The sequence below is a fragment of the Solanum verrucosum genome, unplaced genomic scaffold (genome assembly GCF_900185275.1).
Source record: "Solanum verrucosum unplaced genomic scaffold, falcon-dt-bn FXZP01000079.1, whole genome shotgun sequence".
NCBI classification, from domain to species: Eukaryota; Viridiplantae; Streptophyta; class Magnoliopsida; order Solanales; family Solanaceae; genus Solanum; species Solanum verrucosum.
The window spans coordinates 3846091-3866925 of NW_026020368.1; the positions used below are offsets into that span (position 1 = coordinate 3846091).

Genomic DNA, 20835 nt, shown 5'->3' on the forward strand with positions numbered 1-20835 from the left:
CTACAATTTAGAGTCTTGTCTCACCCTGCACCAAGGTTTAATTTTCTGTTCTTCTCAAGAACTAAAAGTTCTAAGCAAATATTTTTTTCAATATGTAGGTATGTAGAGGTAAATATGAATTCTGCTGCCCTTGTCTGGCCTTTATTTAACAGCTTACAGGCATTCTGGCCAGGTCTTCAGGTGATTTGCTTATGCAGATATTTCACACCTAAGCAAACAATTTCTTTTAATAGTTAGCAAACCAACTTTTTTCCTTCAATATTAATTCTAGACAGAACTAACTTTTGTGTCCTGTATTTGTTGAAAGGTTCTGGCAGGGGATATCGAGCCTGCCATTAGAACACATGCTGCCTTCTTCACCGTCTGGAGAAGATATGGGTTTACCCCAGAGGGTTTCAATCTAGCTACGCTCAGTGTTCAAGTACTATTTTGCTGTTGTCTAAATTCTTTTGATACCTGAAGTTTGTTTATGTGCTAGTTCTTTGATCGATGCCCTACTGTATGTAAACTGACAGATTTAGGCAGTGCCTTTTAGAATGAAATTATAATGGTTTGACCTTATATGCACTTTGTTAGAATATGAATAGGTTTATACTATCCTATTAGAATAGGAATAGGTTTATACAATCCTATAAGAATAGGAATAGATTTATACAATCCTATTAGAATAGGAATAGGAATACTAAATAGTATCCTGCTTGGTAAAGGATTGTATTCTAGGGTCTATAAATAGGGTCTCAATGTAATAATGTAGACATAACAACAATTCAATAATTTTCTTTTCCTATATTTCTCACATGGTATCAGAGCCTCTACAAACTTGGTAGAGAATTAAAGATCTTCCGCTGCCGGCGGGTGGCACCCATATATGCTGCCCGTCTGGCCAATGATTATGTTAGCAAAAGTTGGGTCACCGTGTATCTATCTGGTGACTATTTTCTCACATCTAATTTGTGTAGCACCATGCCATCATTCCGGTGACTACTTTCTTATATCTAATTTGTGTAGCACCGTGCCATCATTCCGGTGACTACTTTTTCATATTTAATTTTTGTAGCACCGTGCCATCATTCTGGTGTCTACTTTTTTTTGTGTAGCACTGTGCCATCATTCCAGTGACTACTTTTTCATATATAATTTGTGTAGCACCGTGACATCCTTCAGGTGACTACCTTTTTTTTGCATATCTGATTTGCGTAGCACCGTGCATCTCTCCGGACTACTTTTCATATTTAATTTGTGTAGTACCGTGGATTTTTCCGAACTATTTTCTCATATCTGAGTTGCATAGCATCATGTGTCTTTTCAGTGACTTCTCAGATTTGATTTGCATAGATCCATTTGTCTTTCCGGTGACTCCTCAAATCTGATTTGCGTAGGGTTGTGCCATCATTCCAACCCTACCCATATTATTTCTCTTTTTCAATAGGGTTGTTCCATCAATTCGAACTATCCTATATTATTTCTATTTTCTAGTTGGGTTGTGACATCATTCTGACCCTACCCATATAATTTTATTTCTTAGATTGTGACTACTTTTAGCCATCAAATCTAATACTCCGGCATATGAGCATGTTCTGGCCAGTTTTTTCGGTGACTTGTTTAATATCGACTGTCTATTGATTCCAACATGAACCATGTACTTTATACTAGATTTTGAGCACTTGCAATGTTCGCTGCATTGTGAAGAAGTCTATTTGGAGCAACCACCTAATGTTGTTGCTCAGGGGGAGTTTAGTAGCCTTGTATGTTGATGACGTAAGTCACTCTATGGTCTGAAACAGTCTTTGCAAGCTTGGTTTGGGAAGTTCCATTATGCATCAAATTCAGTATTTCATGAGAAGATCAAGCACATTGAAATTTATTGTCAATTTTGTGAAGTCGAGTGATCAACTTGCAGATATCTCACCAAGCCCCTCATCGGTCCTCGTGTTAATTACATTTGTAACAAGCTAGGTACATGAATTGTATGCACTAGCTTGAGGGGGAGTGTTAGAATATGAATAGGTTTATACTATCCTATTAGAATAGGAATAGGTTTATACAATTCTATAAGAATAGGAATAGATTTATACAATCCTATTAGAATAGGAATAGGAATACTAAATAGTATCCTGCTTGGTAAAGGATTGTATTCTAGGGTCTATATATAGGGTCTCAATGTAATAATGTAGACATAACAACAATTCAATAATTTTCTTTTCCTATATTTCTCACACACTTAAAAGAAAACCTTCCTTTGTATGGTTCGGTTGCCCAACTTAGCTAGCATTGCAGGGAAACATACGTTAAAAGGTTTTATTTGCCCAACTTTATCAAGATGCCTTTGATCATTCTCAAAAATAGAAAAAAAAAACTTTATCGAGATGCCTTTGTTTCATGCATCAAAAAGTTTGTTTGCCCAACTTTATCGAGATGTCTTTGTTGCCTTTGTCTCATACAATGTTTTTTCCATTGGACCATTCTGTAGGACACTTTATCGTTATTTTAGCAAGTAATTTTCAGATAAAGTTAGCCATGTTTAAGATTGGAAATGGTTGGATCGTTTTAGGGATAGATCATTTCGCATTGCTGTGAAATATAAGCAGTCAGGCTAACAGTCTTTTTTCCATTTCCTTGATCTCTCTTTTCATTGAGCTTGTTCCTTCTGTTGTTGCTCCTTGTGCCGACTGAGCACCTGATTTTTGTTGCAAGGTCTTTTTTGGAGTGGTTTATTTTCTGTATTAGTACTATCTTACTTAAATTTCATATTGTTGTTTGCTTACATTGTAGCAAGGCCAGAAAAGCTATCCTCTGCGTCCAGAATTGATTGAGAGCACCTATTGGCTGTACAAAGCTACCAGAGATCCTAGGTCTGCTTGTTTGCTCTTGAATTGTTTTTCTTATGCCTACCTTTTTCTTTAGCTAATTGAACTCATAATAATTCATTGGCTGATTTGCACTGCCTTTTTCATAGATTATATCATGTGAAGGCAAAAATTTTTGGCATGTGCAATTGGATATCCGAGTTACCTTTCTTGCATGAGATTAACATCTGTTAGTCCATAGAAGCATGCTCATCACCTATTATTTGTTTATTTTATTCCAGAAAAACCCAGACAAAGATTCCGTATAAATAAGTATTCCTAATTTCCTATAAGCAGCCCTTGTAGAGTTACAGATCTGTGATCTTTGATTTCACCAAAGTATTTGTGACAATTTGTTATAGCCTACATGTTCAATCTGAATGTGTATGGAAGTAACCTCACAAATTAAGATTTTACTACTTATCTGAGGCACCAAAGATGTCCAAATAGATACATAGCAAAAACTCAAGCTCCCACAAAAGGAGGGGGAGTTGGGTCAATCAAGTAAAGTGTCTATGCCGTATACATCCAGCATGAAGCCAAAAGAGTTCAAACATCTATATTTCAATCTATGGTTCTGCTTTATCTTCAAAGCATCTCTGGTCTCTAATTTTATTTTTCTGTCGGAAGGACCAAATATGCTGGCTGGTGTCTGTTATCTTTGATTTTGCCAAAGTAGTTGTGACAATTTGTTATAGCCTGCATCTTGAGTCTGGATGTGTATGAAGTAACTTTACAAATTAGGATTTGTTTTTACTTATCCGAGGCACCCAAGAGATCCAAATAGATACACAGTACAAACTCAAGGTCCCACAAAAGGAAAGGAGTCAGGGAAGTCAAGTTAAGTGTCTATGTTGTATACATCCAGCATAACAACAGCATATCCAGTGTAATCCCACAAGTGGGGTTTGGGGAGGATGGTGTGTATGCAGCCTTCCGCCTACCTTGTGAAGGTAGATAGGTTATTTCTGATAGACCCTCGGCTCACGTATATATCCAGCATGCTACACGAAAAAGCCAAAAGAGCTCAAACATCTATATTTCAATCAATGGTTCTGCTTTATCTTTGAAGCATTGCTGATCTCTGATTTCCTGTCTGTCCGAAGGACCAAAAGTGTAGGCATCAATATTGTCATTCAAATCCTTTTATCTTCCTTTCACCTTCCTTCCTAAGGACTGAAAGGCCAGGCTGATGTAGTCATTCAAAGCCTTTTATCTTCCTTTCACCTTTCTTTCTGTCCAGCCTATCATGGCCTCCTTAATGGTTCTTGGGATAACCCAGCATACCCCAAAACAGTATCAAACCATACTCTACTGCTGCTAGGCTATCTGGCAATGTTACACATGAAGAATTCACTACAGATGGCTATGCCCCTTTTGTGGAGATTTGAGTGAGTTAAGCAGGCTTCAGGTGTTGCAATACAACAAAAACTGGCACTTTGGAGGGACCCTGGTCTTCCAAATGATCTTCGTGTGACCATTATCTTTTGCCGTTTACTGATGAAGTTAATCTACTATAGCCTGACTTAACAGAATACACTCCACTATTATTGCCCTTCCATATCAGCTTGTCTGGTTCCAGATAGATTCCGTCTCCTTCCAGCTTTATTGGCAGCTGAAACATCTCTTCTATATCCAGCCTACAAAATGCCTTCTGAATGACAATTCCATTCATTTTGAGACCAGCGAAGTACGACTCTGTTCTCTCTTCTCCATGCAAAACTACATAAATCAAAAACTCATCCTTCAAGGTATGTTATCCATTTAAAGTATCATGCCAGAATTTCAACTTTTTCACGTTGCCAATAGAGAAGCTAATGTGTGGTAAATTGCTCCCTTAACTTTCTGATATTCTTCTCAACTTCCCCTCATGTTTTTATCACAGGCTTTGTACACCAGAACCTTCTACACTAATATCAAGCGTTGATTACTTGTTGAATCTTCTGATTCCAAGTTATATCATCCATTTAAGCAGCAGGCTGTTGTTATTAGACCAAGTTTCTTATTACCCAGTCCACCCTGCTTGCTGTATCACTTTGCTACACTATAGGGAAGTTGTTTTCTCATTGCCCCCCTCTCACCAAAAGTTTCTCCTTCACTTATCAAGCCTTCTCTCATATGTCAGCAGACTTTTTGGGACAGCATTCATGAGTGTGAGTCCCCCTCCCAGAGTTAGGTATCGTCTCTTTTCAATTGCTAGCTTCTTCTCAAGCCTCTCTAACCATTTCAGATACCCTCATTCTTATTCTTTGCTCCCATATGATATGTCATGAAGCAAGCTTAAGTAACCTCACTGAGTTAGTGGGTATGTCAAGAAGCGGGCTTAAGTTCTCAGGTTTTACATTGTAAATACCAAGTGCAAGTAGCGGCAAAACGTCTGCAACAATGCGTTTGAAGTTATAAAAGAACTATGAACGTTCCTTGTTCCATTAGTATTGTTGAATGTTTCCTAACAGTTGAGTTATTCATGTGAAGCATGTCTTAGCTGTGCTCAATTTATCATTTCCTAAGCAAGGTAAACTTAACTTGTTACCAACTACGTCTCCGCCATACACAATTTAGGGTTGGCTATATGAACTGACCATGTTTCTTCATTTAAATCATCTCAGGCCAACCGTGTACAATATAAAAAAATCATAAATTAATTAAATGTTATGACCATAAATACTTTCACATGCTTGTCAAAATTAATATGCTTCCAGTTCTCCAAAAATAAAAAGGAGATTCCAGAAAGGATGAGAGAACGATCAATGACTATGCACTGTCTGAGTAAGCTGCATGGTCATTAAATACAGCCTGAAACTTCGATCAAGGATTTAAAACTCTCTTTCTTTCTTCATTGGATGCTGTCGCTTCATGGGCAGCAATTTAATCAACACACACAGACTAAGATTTAGAGCCTTAATTTTCTTTTTAAATCATTTGATGTAGGTATCTTGATGCTGGAAGGGAAATTCTTGCTAGCTTGCAATATGGTGCTCGATGCACTTGTGGATATTGTCATATATCTGATGTTGAATTTCACAAACAAGAAGATCACATGGAGAGCTTCTTCTTGGCAGAAACTGTAAGGAACAAGGCTCGGTTTTATTTGACCATGTTCTATCTGTGGTATATCAGTTTATTCTGTGTTTCGTCCAGATGATATGATACGATTATGAGGGACTACCTACATGAAAATATACTATCCTTTGGGTACTCTCTACTCCTGGGTATATGAAGAGATAAAACACTGGAAAAAGTAAAAGTACAGACAAAACAACAACTATTCCTCAGTTTCTACAAGTTAGAGTTGGCTATATGAATCCTCATCGACCATGTTTCCTCATTTATATGAGGATTTATCATGAATTGACTAAGTTTTACGTTGGCTTCCAGCCTACTCCAACCCTCCTCCTTTATCCAGGTTTGGGACCAACAAATGTGAGCAAGGTCACATAGGTGGAGTTAAAAAGTAAAAGTACAAGAAAATAAAATTTTCATTTGTTCTTGAATTATTTCTTAATTTCAATTTTAGTCCTTTCATTAGTGCACAAACGTTTTACTTTGAATTAAAGCTCAAAAAAAAAAAAAAAAAAGAAAGCTCAAAAACAAACGTTTTACTTTGAATTTGTGTGTCAAGCATCTTTGGTCCTTTTGCAGCAGGATTCAGCCAAATTGACGAAAACTAGTAGCCCCTCTAGCTTCTCTGATTCTCCAGGTCTTCTACTGCTTCCTAACCCTATAAATCTTGGCTTACACCCTGCAATTTTGACACCAAAACCTGCAAAACATTGTTGTGAAACCTCGTGAAGCACTTAGGTGGCATTGATGTTTAAAGTAGGGTTGGGTTGGCCATCTTATAGGCGTCTAACTTAGTGACATAATTAAGGCAATTATCATTTCTCTTGTTATTTCTACAGTGATCCTAATTGAAAAGTCATCGAGGGACAGCAAAATCAGGTTGGCGCACAATTAATATGATACCATATCCAGTACTCTTATTCATGGACCTAATACTGTACAACTAATGTCTGTTGTTAGTCATCTAAAGCAGTTTCATTTGACTTCAAATACTAGATTGAGGTGCTTAACTTTTCCTTTTGATTGTAAACATGTTCCACGTCCTAACAAGTAATCCACAATTCTTTCTTTATATAGTTTTCTTATCTAACATAGACTAGCTAAATTGTAATCATGTTTAGACTGAATTTTTTTTTTCTTTCTCGGTTGTGTGCATACACGCTTATCTTCTGTTAACTACTCACTGTTTTGATGTAAAAGGTAATAGATTTCATTCAAAGTATCAAGAAGGTAAAAGAAAGAGTACAAACATGAAAATTTCCTTCTACATGTTGAAGGAATGCAAAAGATTTAACATAGAGTTTATATCCTGTACAATATTCTTCCTACACCATAAGTATAGACTTTTCAAACATCTAGATTTAACATGAAATATGTTTTCCCTGCTATCATTAAAACATCTGTTATTCCTTTCCTATCATTAAACTACTCACTGTTTTGATGAGTAAAGACACGTGCTATGGATGATAGTGAGGCTGATCTTATCATCCTGATCTTAGTACAAGAGAAGTAACTTTCTGGTGTTTATGTCTTATTACTTTTATTTTATCTATGAAAAAAGAAACAAAAGCAATGTGATTATATTTGAGACTGCTCTCTCGTTGTGTCTTCATTGACCTGAACAAATGCATGATTATTATTGACAATCATCTATAATAAATCTATGTTTCTATCTGTCTGTCCATCTATCGATCTAATTGATATTTTACTCTTTTTTTCAGGTTAAATATTTGTGGCTTCTTTTTGATTTAGCTGCTGGTCCAGATAACCTGGTTGAGAATGGACCGTACAAGTAAAACGCCTATAGCATCCTTCATATTTATTATCTAGCATTTCTTTAAAGTTTTTGTGCTTCCCATCCTCCTCTATCCACACAAAGGAAAAAAGAGATATATTTAAGGGAAAAAGAAGAAAACTTACTACTTTCTGTTAGAGATGGCAATGGGGCGGGGCAGGTGAGGGGCGGGTGCTAACAAATATTTTAAAATTTTAAGCGGGGCGGTTGCGGGTTGAAACAAATTGCTGAAAATTCAATTTCGCTGGCATCACATATCTGGGCAACAAAACCCATTTGGACTTCAATCTTTTCAAATATCACTGTTTTGAATTTATTTCAACCAATTTATATTTGGTTTTAATCAACATTCAACAATATTAATTAAAGTGTTTTTATTAACTGAATTTGAATTGTGTACATTAAAGATTTAAATGACCACTAAAAAATTCATATGCTTTTTATTTAAGTAGTATTTTTCATAACATTTATAACAGTTAAATTTGTAAACCCATTTCTCAAAATTAACGTATAAAAGTAATATCACGTGTAAATAACAAAGTAAAAAGAACAAATACTTATGCGGGGCAGGTTTATGTGGGTTTGTGCGGGGCGGAGCGAAATAAAAAAAAATGTCATGCGGTGCGGATTAAAAATTTTGTGGGTTGAGAAAAACCCACCCCGCCCCCACCCCACACCGCCCCATTGCCATCCCTACTTTCTGTTCTATTTCCTCTATTTTTTTTATTCACCATCATCCTTTCCCAACAGAGATGCTTTTACTCATAATATTTGGTGGTTTTTGTTGAACTTTCTTTAAAGGTATATCTTCAGCACAGAAGGCCATTTATTGCCTGCAACTCCTCAAATATCCTTAGTACGTGAGCATTGTTCATACTTCGGAGCATATTGTAGGAACAGCAATTTGAGACTCAAAACTCATTCACCCGAGAGTGCACAAACTAATTCCAGTGGCTCTCAAACACGACATGCAGATTCCAGTTTCTTATCGCGCTCCAGTTATCAAAGTTCCTCACCTGTCTATGGTTTGAAGGTCAGAAATTTTATGGTAAAGGTTTTCATCAACTAATTCCCATTGAAAATTTGGTTCAATCGTTGAGAATTTGCTACACATGAGATTCCCCTTGTTTGATTTTGTTTAGCTAATTAAGCATGACAGTCTGGTGAAAAGTTGGAAGCAAGTCTTAGGTCGTTTTGTGAGATCCAAGTTGCCAGGCACGGTCACTTCCTTGATAGGATACCAAATTTTCTACAGCTTTGTCATCAAGTTGAAAATTTGCTAACTGAAGTTTCTTAATATTGCATCAAATATGTTCATTCTAATACTCCCTCTATCCCATTTTATGTGGCACACTTTCCTTTTTCATCTGTCCGAAAAAGGATACATCTCTTTATATTTAGAAAAAAGATTAGCTTTAAACTTCTCACTTTACTCTTAGTGAGATAATTTATAGCCCACACAATTGTCTATATCTTTATTTAGACCACAAGTTTCGAAAAAAAAATTCTTTCTTATGCGTCATATGATACTTGTATCCTTCTGGGACTGCATCGATTTGGTAATCTTCAAATCATTGTACTTGTTTGCTTCATAATCTGCACTGGAATCTTCTTCCTTGACCTTATTTATTGACTGCCTTCTTTTATTCCTTTCCATCTTTATTGAAGGAAAGATTTGATACATTTAAAGTCCTTCCTTGTTGGCAAAACTTCTTTTAATTCTTCTTGACATACTTCATAATTGAGTAAGTCGACTTTACATACTTGACTTCATATATTTTGAAGGGCTCGAGAGTTTAGTGTTATGTGGCAAAGGTTCTCTTTTGTCTGATTTGTACTTTTGGTGTAAACAGAAAGTACCATTTGTATGGATGCTTAGATTCTTTGGAGGCTTTAGGTTTTAGTTGTGTAATTCTATGGTGAAATATAACACTGACTTGGCATATATCATAGGTAGATACTTGGATATAACAAACGAAAATTAGAATTATTTTTCAGAATAGGTACACATTCATATTCTTGGATGTTACTCTCCAGGGAGAAGATGAAACTAGCAAATTCCTATTAACTGCCAATTTCTCTAGTTATAGGTAGCTCATGTTTTTCCTTTTTATAATTAGCACTATTTTCAGAAATGCAGAATAAATACATTGGTCTACCCCTATACTATGCACTAAATGAAACAAGCTCATAGTAAAAAAAAAAAAAGGGGGGGGAGAGGCACCTTGCTTGCAAATTTCAGGTTGGACTAAATTCCCAATGTTCTTTAGTAGCAGGGAGCTTGGATGTATTTCTCACACCTACCCAAATTACCATGTTAAGGTCCCTAGTTTTGGATCGAATCGCTGGACGATTAACTGGAAAGTCAAGCCCAACACTCAGGTCTAAGCCCTTCTTGCTCCTTGACCTGCCTATGATTGCTGAATTTTGCAATTCATTCAGGGGACTGTGTACCTGGGATCTTGTTTGATAAAGTTGTTAATCTCTATGACTTGATAAACCAACTTGTTTGATTAATAACGTCAACTCTCTAAAATAGAGGTTTACAACAGCAAGAGTCCTAACAAATTAGAAATAGCAAAGGTCCTATAAAACTGAAATATCAAGTCCTAATCCACTCAGGGAAGTTTTATTCGACTAACAAAATAATTCAGAAAATACTAATTATTATCTGTCCTATTAATTCTCGCGTGTGGAATATTGATTCCCAACAAACGCATCAATAACATACCATCTGTAGTGAATGCTTTTTCTTCTGATCTGAAGCTCAAGTTCTCATGGTTCCTTTCTTGCTGGAATTTTAAAATTTGTAAAAAAAGGGCAAGTAATTTTATTGATCTAAATGTGTAAAATCCTTTGGATGTGCCAAAATGAAAGATTTTACAAAATCTATTTTATATGGATACCATGGCTAGTGATGTTCCCGCTTCTTTTGCCCCCCACCCAAACAAACAAAAAAAGAACTAGTGAGATTTCCAATGTACTAGAAGATTCATTTTCACTTCTATGCTGAGGAAGATTTGTTTTTATGACAGGGACTCTGTCCAGGTCTAACCTATGAACAAAGGTTTGGCATATCATTCATGTCTCCGGTGGATTCAAGTAGTGAGGATGAAAATTCAAGCCAAAGGGAGACAACTGAAGTTCAGAGCCATTCAGTTGTGCTGAATTCAAACCCTGATCCCGAAGTTCCCCTATCGGGTCCTCATAATGATCATGACAATGACCCAGCTCATGTGCCCCAAGAAGAAAGCCCCTCTTCTAAACAAAAAAGATGACTGGTGGCAACCTGTAATGGATTTTTGCCTTTTCCAGTTTGCTGTCCATTTAAGGACATCTTAGAGTTGGTCATGATTTGGAAGGGGTTCAAGCTTCAACGTCCTGGAACGGTTCTGCAAGTATATGGCGATATGAGTGATACCCGTTGGGACCAGAAGATGGTACTTGTGGCTAGTGCTCAATCATGATTCTTAAATGGTTATTAGGACTCATACAGTCATATACATCTTATACATAGAGCTGGTATCCTGCAAGAACGTTGGAATCAACAGGTGACTTAAAATATGTCTAGCAAGGTATCATACAGTATACCAAGTTAGCTAACCTATTAACTGTTGCAATGAAGTTGGGGATGACCAATTTTTTGGTGATCAAGATTAGGGACAGAAAAGGAGAGGAATCAATTTGTGTACATTAAAATATTGCGAAAACTAGGCAGCGAATCTGTTCCTTGGTCTGTTATTTTCTCCAGCCAATTTGGTTGTAGTTTACCCAATTTCATGTTGTAATATATCAATCAGTGTCGAATGGACACCAATTTTAGAGTACTCTGGATCACAAGTTTTCTGGTTCTATAGTTCTGCAAATTTAGAATTGTTGAAACTTATAGCTGAGTTTCAGCTCAAAACTAACAGTGACAACCTCTCATTCATATGAATGGATCACAATCCAATTCATTTTCAATTAGTTCAAATCAACCCATTTTCCACCACCACTCAAAGTGTAGGATCATAGAGATATACTCTGAGAGGATCAGAACTTTCATTCTAGATACAAACATATGTTATTGGAAGCCTCCGACTGTTCATTTTTCCGGCAATTTGTCGAACAGAGCATTTTCAAATTTCAAACTACTCACAAGTATGTAAAACCCCTTCCAATATCTTCCACCTGCTTGAAATTTTTACTCACAAACGAATTGAGAAAGCCAACGGAAAGATCTCATTCTGACTTCGTAGAGCCAGCGTTGCACTTACCTCGTCAAAGGATATTGTCTCTCTTTTTTTTCCCTTTTCTTATTCATGAGGCCAACAATTCACCACCACCAACATACCAATGTAGTCTCGTAAAGTGAGGAGGTATGTGGAGGATAGAGTAATAAACAACTACAGATAGTAGCAAAATAATACTATAATCAAACATATAATAACATAAAACGAAGAACAAGAAACAACAGTAATACTACGACTACTAGAATGAACAGCAAGTCAATACACTCCTACTTACCTCCTACCTACGACTCTTCTACCCTAAAATAAAAAAGAAAGCAATTTAGCCAATAATAGGGTCGGGTAAGAATCTGGCCTGTCTATCCCTAAAACCCAAATAAATCAGCCCAGCCCAGCCCATTTGAGAAAAGCCCAGAACATCAAGAAAAGACGTTAGAATTCATATGACCATTTAGCCCCTAATTTGAATTCCTTAGCCATTGGCGCCATGAAATGCAATGAATCAAGCTGTTTCCCATCTTCTCCAAACTTGCAAAACCCTAAACAGGTTAAAATCAGTCCATGCACATTTATTAGTATGTGGATCCATTGCCTCATCAGACCTTGTTCTGAACAAAATCATTCGTCTTTATTCTCGTTTCGGTGCCACAAACTATGCTCGCAAGGTGTTTGATGAAATTCCTGAACGAAACCCTTTTCTTTGGACTTCAATAATTCATGGCTATGTTGAAAATTCTCAGCATACTGAAGCTTTTTCTCTCTTCCGTTATATGCGTAATGGCGATGTTACACCTTTGAATTTTACTATATCATCTATACTTAAGGCGTTAGGACGGCTGAAATGGCCGAGAGATGGTGAGGGGATGTTAGGGCTAATATGGAAATGTGGGTTTGGTTTTGATTTACTTGTGCAAAATTCAGTGATTGACTGTTTCATGAGATGTGGGGAAGTTGATTGTGCCAGACGAGTATTTGATGGGATGGAGGAAAAGGATGTTGTTTCTTGGAATTCAATGGTATCGGGGTATGTGACTAATGATAGACTCGAAATTGCACGAGAGTTGTTTGATAGCATGGATGAGAAAAATGTAGTTTCTTGGACTAGTGTGATATGTGGCTATGTTAGGAAGGGAGATATGGAGGAGGCTAGGAACCTTTTCAACAATATGCCTACTAAGGATATGGCTGCTTGGAATGTGATGATTTCAGGGTATACAGATGTTGGTGATATGCAGACAGCAAATTCTCTGTTTCAGGCAATGCCTGTTCGTGACACTGGAACATGGAATTTGATGTTATCAGGGTATTGTAAGGTGGCCGAGTTAGAAAGAGCAAGGGACTACTTTGAACGAATGCCCTGTAGGAATGTGGTGTCATGGACTATGATGATAGATGGTTATGTTAAGTCTGGGAAATTGCATGAAGCAAGGTGTTTATTTGATGAAATGCCTGAGAAAAATCTTATTACATGGTCAACCATGATTAGTGGTTATGCTAAGAATGGGAAACCTTCTGCTGCTTTGGAATTGTTCAAAAACTTCAAAAAGCAAAGTCTTGAACTGGATGAGACTTTTATTTTGAGTATCATCTCAGCTTGCTCTCAATTAGGGATTGTAGATGCAGTTGAGTCAGTCATGAGTGTTGATGTAGGATCCAGATATTTTTCTGATACACGTGTTGTTAACAGTTTGGTAGACCTCTATGCAAAATGTGGAAATATTGAGAAAGCCTCGCAAGTATTTGAAATGGCAGATAAAAAAGATTTCTATTGTTATAGTACAATGATTGCTGCGTTTGCTAATCATGGCTTGGTTGAAAAAGCATTATATTTATTTGAGGATATGCAAAGAGAGAATATAGAGCCCGATGAAGTAACTTTCCTCGCAGTTTTGAGTGCTTGCAACCATGGAGGACTTATTGATAAAGGGAGGAGGTACTTTAAACACATGACTGAAGAATTCAGAATTCAGCCCACAGAAAAACATTATGCATGCATGGTAGATATCCTTGGTCGTGGTGGGTTCTTTGAAGAGGCCCATGAGATGATATTGAGTATGCATATGGCTCCCACTTCAGCTGTTTGGGGTGCAATGCTTGCAGCTTGCAATGTTCACCGCAATGTCCAGATGGCTGAAGTTGCAGCGTCTGAGTTATTCAAGATTGAGCCTGAGAATTCTGGAAATTACATTCTCCTGTCCAATATTTATGCTGCTGCAGGAAGATGGCGTGATGTAGCTAGAGTAAGGGCACTGATCAGAGAGCATCATGTGAAAAAAAATCGGGGGTCTAGCTGGATTGAGTTGGATTCTGCAGTGCACGAGTTTGTAATGGGAGATGTGTCACATGTGGATGTAGACAGGATATGCTTCATATTGAGTCTACTAAATGAAGATATGAAGCTTTCAGGATATACCAAAGATAAGGATCTGCATCCAATTTCGACGTGGTACCCCTCTTATCTATCTCTTTCAAGTGATACTAAAATGGACGAGGAACTGTTTTGAGTGATCTCTGCCACAACATACCGAGGTACTTCTCCTGGATGTAGAATTTCAACATTAACGTCCTTATCTTAAATGATGAAAATGTTTAGGATTTGTAACCTGGCTCTTAATAAAATATTATTGAAACAGGCTTGTATGTTTGTCAAAAGTTATTTCTAACACCCATAGTCAACCTTGAAAATTTCTTGCTTCTGAAATCTGAGGAATGTTGTATATTTCTTTAGTTTCCTTTGTCGCTGTTATGAGTTGCCTATATCTTTTTGGTGAACTTAAACCTAACTGAGTGAAAGTTAAATAAGATACCTGGAGAAAAAATAAGAATAAGAATTGGTCACCAAGCCAAGGGAAATTTTGTCAACTTTTCTCCATGAGGCTTTGTTGGCACATGGTTTCTGTACAAAAACTAAATTGTTGAAAGAGATGTATGGGAACGACAAACATATTTTGTATTTAAAAAACAAAGAAAAAGATATTAAGTTACTTTACGTGATAAACTTAAAGCTAAAGAAACAGGGAAAACCAAAATTCACTATGTTCTTAGGGAGCTCGGGCCTTGCGATATGATACTTGCTCTGGAAGTTTAGTATGTGAAATGCTTAGTAGGAGGTGTAAGACATTATTTATTTGTCCATTGTAAACACTAAACCACATTAGCCTATTTGGTTGGTGCCATTGTTGATCTCTTTCGTTTGCTAGAAACTCCTTATACCAGAAGTTCCACAAACTTTTCCAAAATAACAATGTGATTTGCACCTGGAAAAAAAACTCCCCACACACATGTAGTTCTTCATTCCGATGGAATGAAAAACAGAATAAAACTATGTTCCCAAAACTAATGGTTTTCATGTCAGTGTTTTGACATTGGGCAATGGAAGAAGAACAGCTGCTAGAATCTTGAAGAGTTTAGTCCAACGGACTTGAAATCAATCACAACTGATCAAGCATTAGTTGATTACATAGGGCACAATCTTTTACATAGACAATTCACAAAAGCTTAAGGTCCTTTTAGAGGATTGCAAAGTGTCTCCTCAAAAGGTTTCTAGAATTATCATATACTTGAATTTTCAGCCATATGAATTCCTTCTAGCCTATATTGGCTGCCCATATTTACATGAAAGAAGTAAGCTAACTTTCAGATTTGGCAATTAAAATTACAAAGAAAATAAGTAGTTGACAGGGTCGGTCATTTCTTATCTCAAGAGGAAAGACTACTTTGTTCGGATAAACATGTGTGCTATAGCCATCTGTTAGACCCAAAGAGCATGATTTTGTCTATTTGAGAAGTATCAGGGTGCTGAAGCATCTCTGTGGCTATTGTCCCCGCCATTGTAGCAAATGTGTCACCCGCCCAAAGCTTTCTTGATGCCTAATACTATATTATACTAGACTTCACCTAGTCCCTAAAGTATTCCTTTATGGTCAATTGGAGTATGATGATGGACTCTTAAAATCAGCTTGAGCTACATATGGATAGTGAATAAAGGAAGTTCATCCTCTTGAAGGTGGGATAATGGAACATGAATAGGTTGTCTTGCTCAACTTTGTAATCCTAGCAGGGTTTTAGAACATAGACAGGCATCTGTCTTTAGGATGCTAAACATAGAACTGATTGCAGATCAAACATATGATGCAACTTAGTAAGTCATTTCATATCTTTCGACATATAACTATAAAGAAGATTGATGTGAATTAGTAAATAGATCTATCTAGTTACCCTTACTAATTATGTTGGTCAAGTGCGAATAATGACTTGACATTTGAAACCAGATGTATTAGGGCATTTAGATAATTAGGGAATGATAAGATCAGAAATATTATAATAAGCAATAATAATGATCAGCTTATCTCCCCTTTTCAGCTAACTTTCTTTTTGCTTATTATAGGTAGCACAAGGCTCCAAGCGAACTTATTTTTTAAGCCTTAAAGTTGTTACAAAATTAAATAATGTAAAGCACAAATAATCTTCTCAAAAAAAAAAAAAAACTTTAATTATTCGATAAATCATGTCTTGTGTCCACCAACTAGCAGCTAACATGATGGTTAAGGATACTTTAATCTCTAAAACCCCAACCCACAAACATAATTATCAAAGGACAAAAAGAATCAATTAAAGGACTAAGCAGCAATGATAAAGTTTGATCAACAAAACTGAAGGCTAATTATACGTACATTGGTATGGGAATCTTTCATTATTTTACCTATCCATGTGTGAATAAGGCAATTTGCAAGAATGGCATGTTCATTAATGGTGTACTTTAAATTAGTGTTTGGTTAATTAATGCATTCGTTGCACCTGCACCTGACTTATTCAGGCCTTTGACCATGTTTATTTATCTCTCACGTCTTAATTACTTCTCATGGAATTGTAATTATGCTAATATCGGTAGCCAATGGTCTGGGGTACTCGAACCCGAGACCTCTGGTCAAGTGTATCCATCACTTATTAAATGCTTTAACCAAATACTACAAAATTTCCCTCTTCTGGTCTTAGCTTCAAATGATTTCTCCACCTCAACTAATTTGCCTAAATAGCTTCAAAAATATTACAGAACAATCCATCATAATACATCTTGAAACAGAGGCAAGATTTCCCCAACTTGTGCTTTCTTTCTGATAGTTAGTTATTACTCTTAGGTTTTAATTTGTTTTTCTAGTTTTTACTTGACATAAAGTTTAAGAAAGTTAAAAAGATTTTTGAATTTTGAACTAAAGATAGGTGAAATGTATCAAAATCAGTGGCGGAGCCACCTTATTGCTAGGGGGTTCGTCTGAACCCCTTCGGCAGAATTATATTATTTATACATGATTAAAATAATTTTTTAAAGTATATATAATAGATGTCGAACTCTTTTCGGCTACTTTGTGTTTATTTCTTCAAATTTTGAACCCCTTTATTGAAAATCCTGGCTCCACCACTGATCAAAATGTTCTCTTGCGAAAAGTTGGAATTAAAGACTTGAGGAAAATACATTTTTTCAAATGAACTAGAAAAGAAAATAAGACAAACAAATTGAACAACGAACTAAAAAGGAAAGTAAAAGATGAAATAGTGATAATCAAGTGAATCTGGTGATGCTTTGATTTGAGACTATACCATAAAAATAGACCTTTGGTAGTTATAGCAACATCAACTACTGTACACTATGCTCCCTAAGCTAGCAAATTCCCCCATTGTCAAATTGTACATGTATGGATCTGAATCTGATGATAATATGTATATTTTTTTCCATACTAAGTAAGTTGTGTTGAATGTGGTGATTTATGGTAAAATGTTAGAAGAAACAAATGAAGTGCATAGAACTTTAGATTATTATTCCATTTGAGAACAACAAAGAGATGTGTTAAAACCCCAAGCCAAATAAAAGAACTTCAAGATAGATAGATTAAGAAGAACAAAGGAAAAAACTCATTTCATTTGAGAATACTGTGTCTATACAATTGCTTCCAGAGCAAATACATTCTTCATATGCTATTATCACACTGCAGGATCTATAAAAACCACCATGGTTTCTAAGCCTGCACAACATATAGGAATAAGAGTTTCATTTTTTACCCCTTCAAAACAAAACTGCTCTTTCTTCTGTTTTGCACTTCCCAATCAGTGTAAAACAAATTTCCAGCTTCTTGCAATTCGACAACCCAAGCTCAAAAAGACCCCCCCCCCCCCTTTTTTCCCTGTTTAAACAGAGAAGAATTCATAATCTTCTTATTCATCTTCTCAAACTCCACATCCTAACCCTCTTGCTTCTGATCCTTTCATTATCCTTAGCCTCTTACATGATGATAAGAACATTCTGAAATACCATAAAAAAGAACCCCAAATTAGAAAAATCCAAAAAAAAAAAAAAACATGGTGATTCCTAAATAATATTAGATTCAAGATTCATAAACTTACTCAAAAGGAACATCTCCAACAAGCATCAAGTCACCATCTTTATCTTCATAAGCAGGAGCAAATTCAGACCCTTTATACCCTTCCCTTTCTGAATATTCACCTATACTCAGCTTGAACATTTTCTCTAATGCCTTTAACAGTTCTGGATAACCCTTGCACAATTTCAGATCAATTTTTCTAAGATAAGGAGCTCCATCCATACTAACTTTCACATACATCCCACACTCAGCTTCTGCTTTCTTTGATGGAAAGCTATTTTTCCTGTTAGATCTCACTGGTGGCCACCCCACAATTTGTGTCCTGCAAATCATTTTATCATTTTCAAAGTTTAGTCCTTTTCTTCATAACCTGATAGAAATTTTTTCCATGATTTTAAAAGGGAAAATATCAAGACTTACTTGGCAACAGGTGGAGTTTTGGAATCAGAAATGGAGTTTGATTCACAATCTTCATCCTCAGGCAAAGCCCTCTTGTTATTCTTAACATTAAAGACAATTTCTTTGTCAGATTCTTCATCTGTCCTCCCTGGTAAACCCAATCTAAGCTCTGTTGCCTTGAGATTCAAATCTTTCTCATGAGCCAAAACACACTCCATCTTTCTTTTTTCACAAATTTGATTCAGAAAAAGATTACAATTCAAGTTTCCTTCTCCAACACTTATGTTTTTCTTCTTCAAGATTGATTTGAAGATGCTTAATGGTGGCTTGTTGTATTATATAAGGAGAAAGTGAAATAAGAGAATTGTATATAGAGGGGGCCACGGGCCGGTACGCAAGATAAGATGAGATATTCAAACATTTAATTTGCCTACTTAATCAAATACTTTAGTCTGTAATATCAATACTATCAAATATTTTCTCTGTTCTTAATTACTTATTCACTTTTGAATTGACACACTTATTAAGAAAATAATTATTGACATAGTGAGTTTATTATTTTACTCCTATTAATTATGAAGTGTATGAATTAAAAAGTTAAGGTTTTCAAAAAGTTCTACCATTTTCAAAGTAATTAATTGAAGGTATAATTGAGAAAAAAAAATTATCGTTTCTTAATTTATCAAAATAAATAAGTAATTAGAAATAACTAAAAAAAAAAAATAAACAAGTAATTAGAAACAATAAAAGTAAGTTAATTCAAGAAATATAATTATAAAATAATTTAAGATATTGAAAAAAAAAAGGGACAAGACAAGCTAAGTTGTCGGGTGGAAGGGTTGCAGCATTGAGGCAAGTGATTAATATATTTTGGGGGACAAGAATTGTACAAGCTCAGCTGCCCATGTGGTCCTGTGATCAAGACTTAAACAGAATCAACGGTCAAGATGCCTTTTGGAAATCCGTAGGACCAAAATCAGGACCGTCCAATTCTGCTCAATTAAGATAAGCACTAAGTTAACAAATATTGAGCATGATTATCTATGTGTTTATCCCCAAAACTTACAAATCACAATTAAGATAAGCACTACTCAATTTGAATTTTCAGATTTTTGTTATTGTTGTTGTTAAAATAAAATTGTATTTAATAGTTTTTTATCTTTAAAATTAATGCGATAAATAGGAGTAGTACTACTATTTAGGGGCGGGGCTACAGTCACTTCAGGTGTCCAGTTGAACACTCTTCATCAAAAAATTACGTTGTATGTATATGTCAAATTCTATATTTAAAAAATGTATATTTAAAATTAAATACTTTTAACAAAAACTACGTCTTTGATGCAATGATAATAGGTGTCCATTCGAATGAAAAGTTTTGAGTTAGGATCCCATATAGCATAATATTTTATTTATTTTTAACAATCATACATCGTTATTCTTAGATACTCTTTGATAAAAAATTTTGGCTTTGTCATTCCTACTACTCCCTTTGTCCCTAATTACTTGTTCACTTTTGAATTGACATGCTTATTAAGAAAATAATTAATGATATAGTGAATTTACTATTTTACCCCTATTAATTATGAAGTGGATGAAAAGTTCTACATTTTTCAAAATAATTAGTCATTTAATTGAGGGTATAATAGGTAAAAAGAATTTATCTTTTTTTGATTTGCCAAAATGGACAAATAATTAGAGACAACTATAAAAGAAAAAATGAACAAATAATTAAGGACGGAGAAAGTATTATATAATGACAAGTTGACAGCTGTGGTAAGTAATGGGCAGTAGGGTAGTGTTGGGGAGAGATTTGGGAAGGAGAAAAGAAGGCTACCATGTGAGAATTTGAATTCGAGTTTTATTTGATATCAAAATCATTTTTATTAGGAAGCGATTGAGATCTTAATATAAAATTTTATATGGATATATTAAAAGAATGTAGCCTACAGTTGCAATTTGTAGCCACATAAAGTGAATCGAGAGGGAATATCGTTTTCGTTATTAATTTCTTTCTATTTTGTGTCAGTCATGTAACCGTGCACTTATTCTAGCTTCTACTAGTATTTTTATGTACGTCATTGATTGCGAAATTTGACCCTAATTCCAGGGAGTTTTATATTACTACT

General features: G+C 35.6%; 3 protein-coding genes across 3 annotated transcripts in view; 2 read left to right on the plus strand and 1 right to left on the minus strand.

Annotated features, from left to right (window-relative positions):
- Nucleotides 1-11033, plus strand: part of LOC125838202 (alpha-mannosidase I MNS4) — a 35837-nt gene extending 24804 nt beyond the window's left edge. Inside the window, exons 11-17 of the mRNA XM_049517279.1 lie at nt 99-180; nt 308-421; nt 2773-2852; nt 5778-5913; nt 7631-7701; nt 8506-8752; nt 10740-11033. Coding sequence (XP_049373236.1) covers nt 99-180; nt 308-421; nt 2773-2852; nt 5778-5913; nt 7631-7701; nt 8506-8752; nt 10740-10982 — 973 coding nt within the window. The 3' untranslated portion in view covers nt 10983-11033. The remainder of the gene's footprint in view (nt 1-98; nt 181-307; nt 422-2772; nt 2853-5777; nt 5914-7630; nt 7702-8505; nt 8753-10739) is intronic.
- Nucleotides 11034-12362: 1329 nt separating this feature from the next.
- Nucleotides 12363-14639, plus strand: LOC125838201 (pentatricopeptide repeat-containing protein At4g02750-like). The gene has a single exon (XM_049517277.1). It carries the CDS (start codon nt 12431-12433, stop codon nt 14435-14437), a length of 2007 nt encoding a protein of 668 aa, XP_049373234.1. The 5' UTR covers nt 12363-12430; the 3' UTR covers nt 14438-14639.
- Nucleotides 14640-17822: 3183 nt separating this feature from the next.
- On the minus strand, nt 17823-19084 carry LOC125838245 (auxin-responsive protein IAA4-like). The gene is made up of 3 exons (XM_049517325.1): nt 18731-19084; nt 18333-18632; nt 17823-18231 (listed from the first exon to the last, which is right to left on the minus strand). The coding sequence occupies exons 1-3, from the start codon at nt 18925-18927 to the stop codon at nt 18156-18158; spliced, it is 573 nt and encodes a 190-aa protein (XP_049373282.1). The 5' UTR covers nt 18928-19084; the 3' UTR covers nt 17823-18155.
- Nucleotides 19085-20835: the final 1751 nt, after the last annotated feature.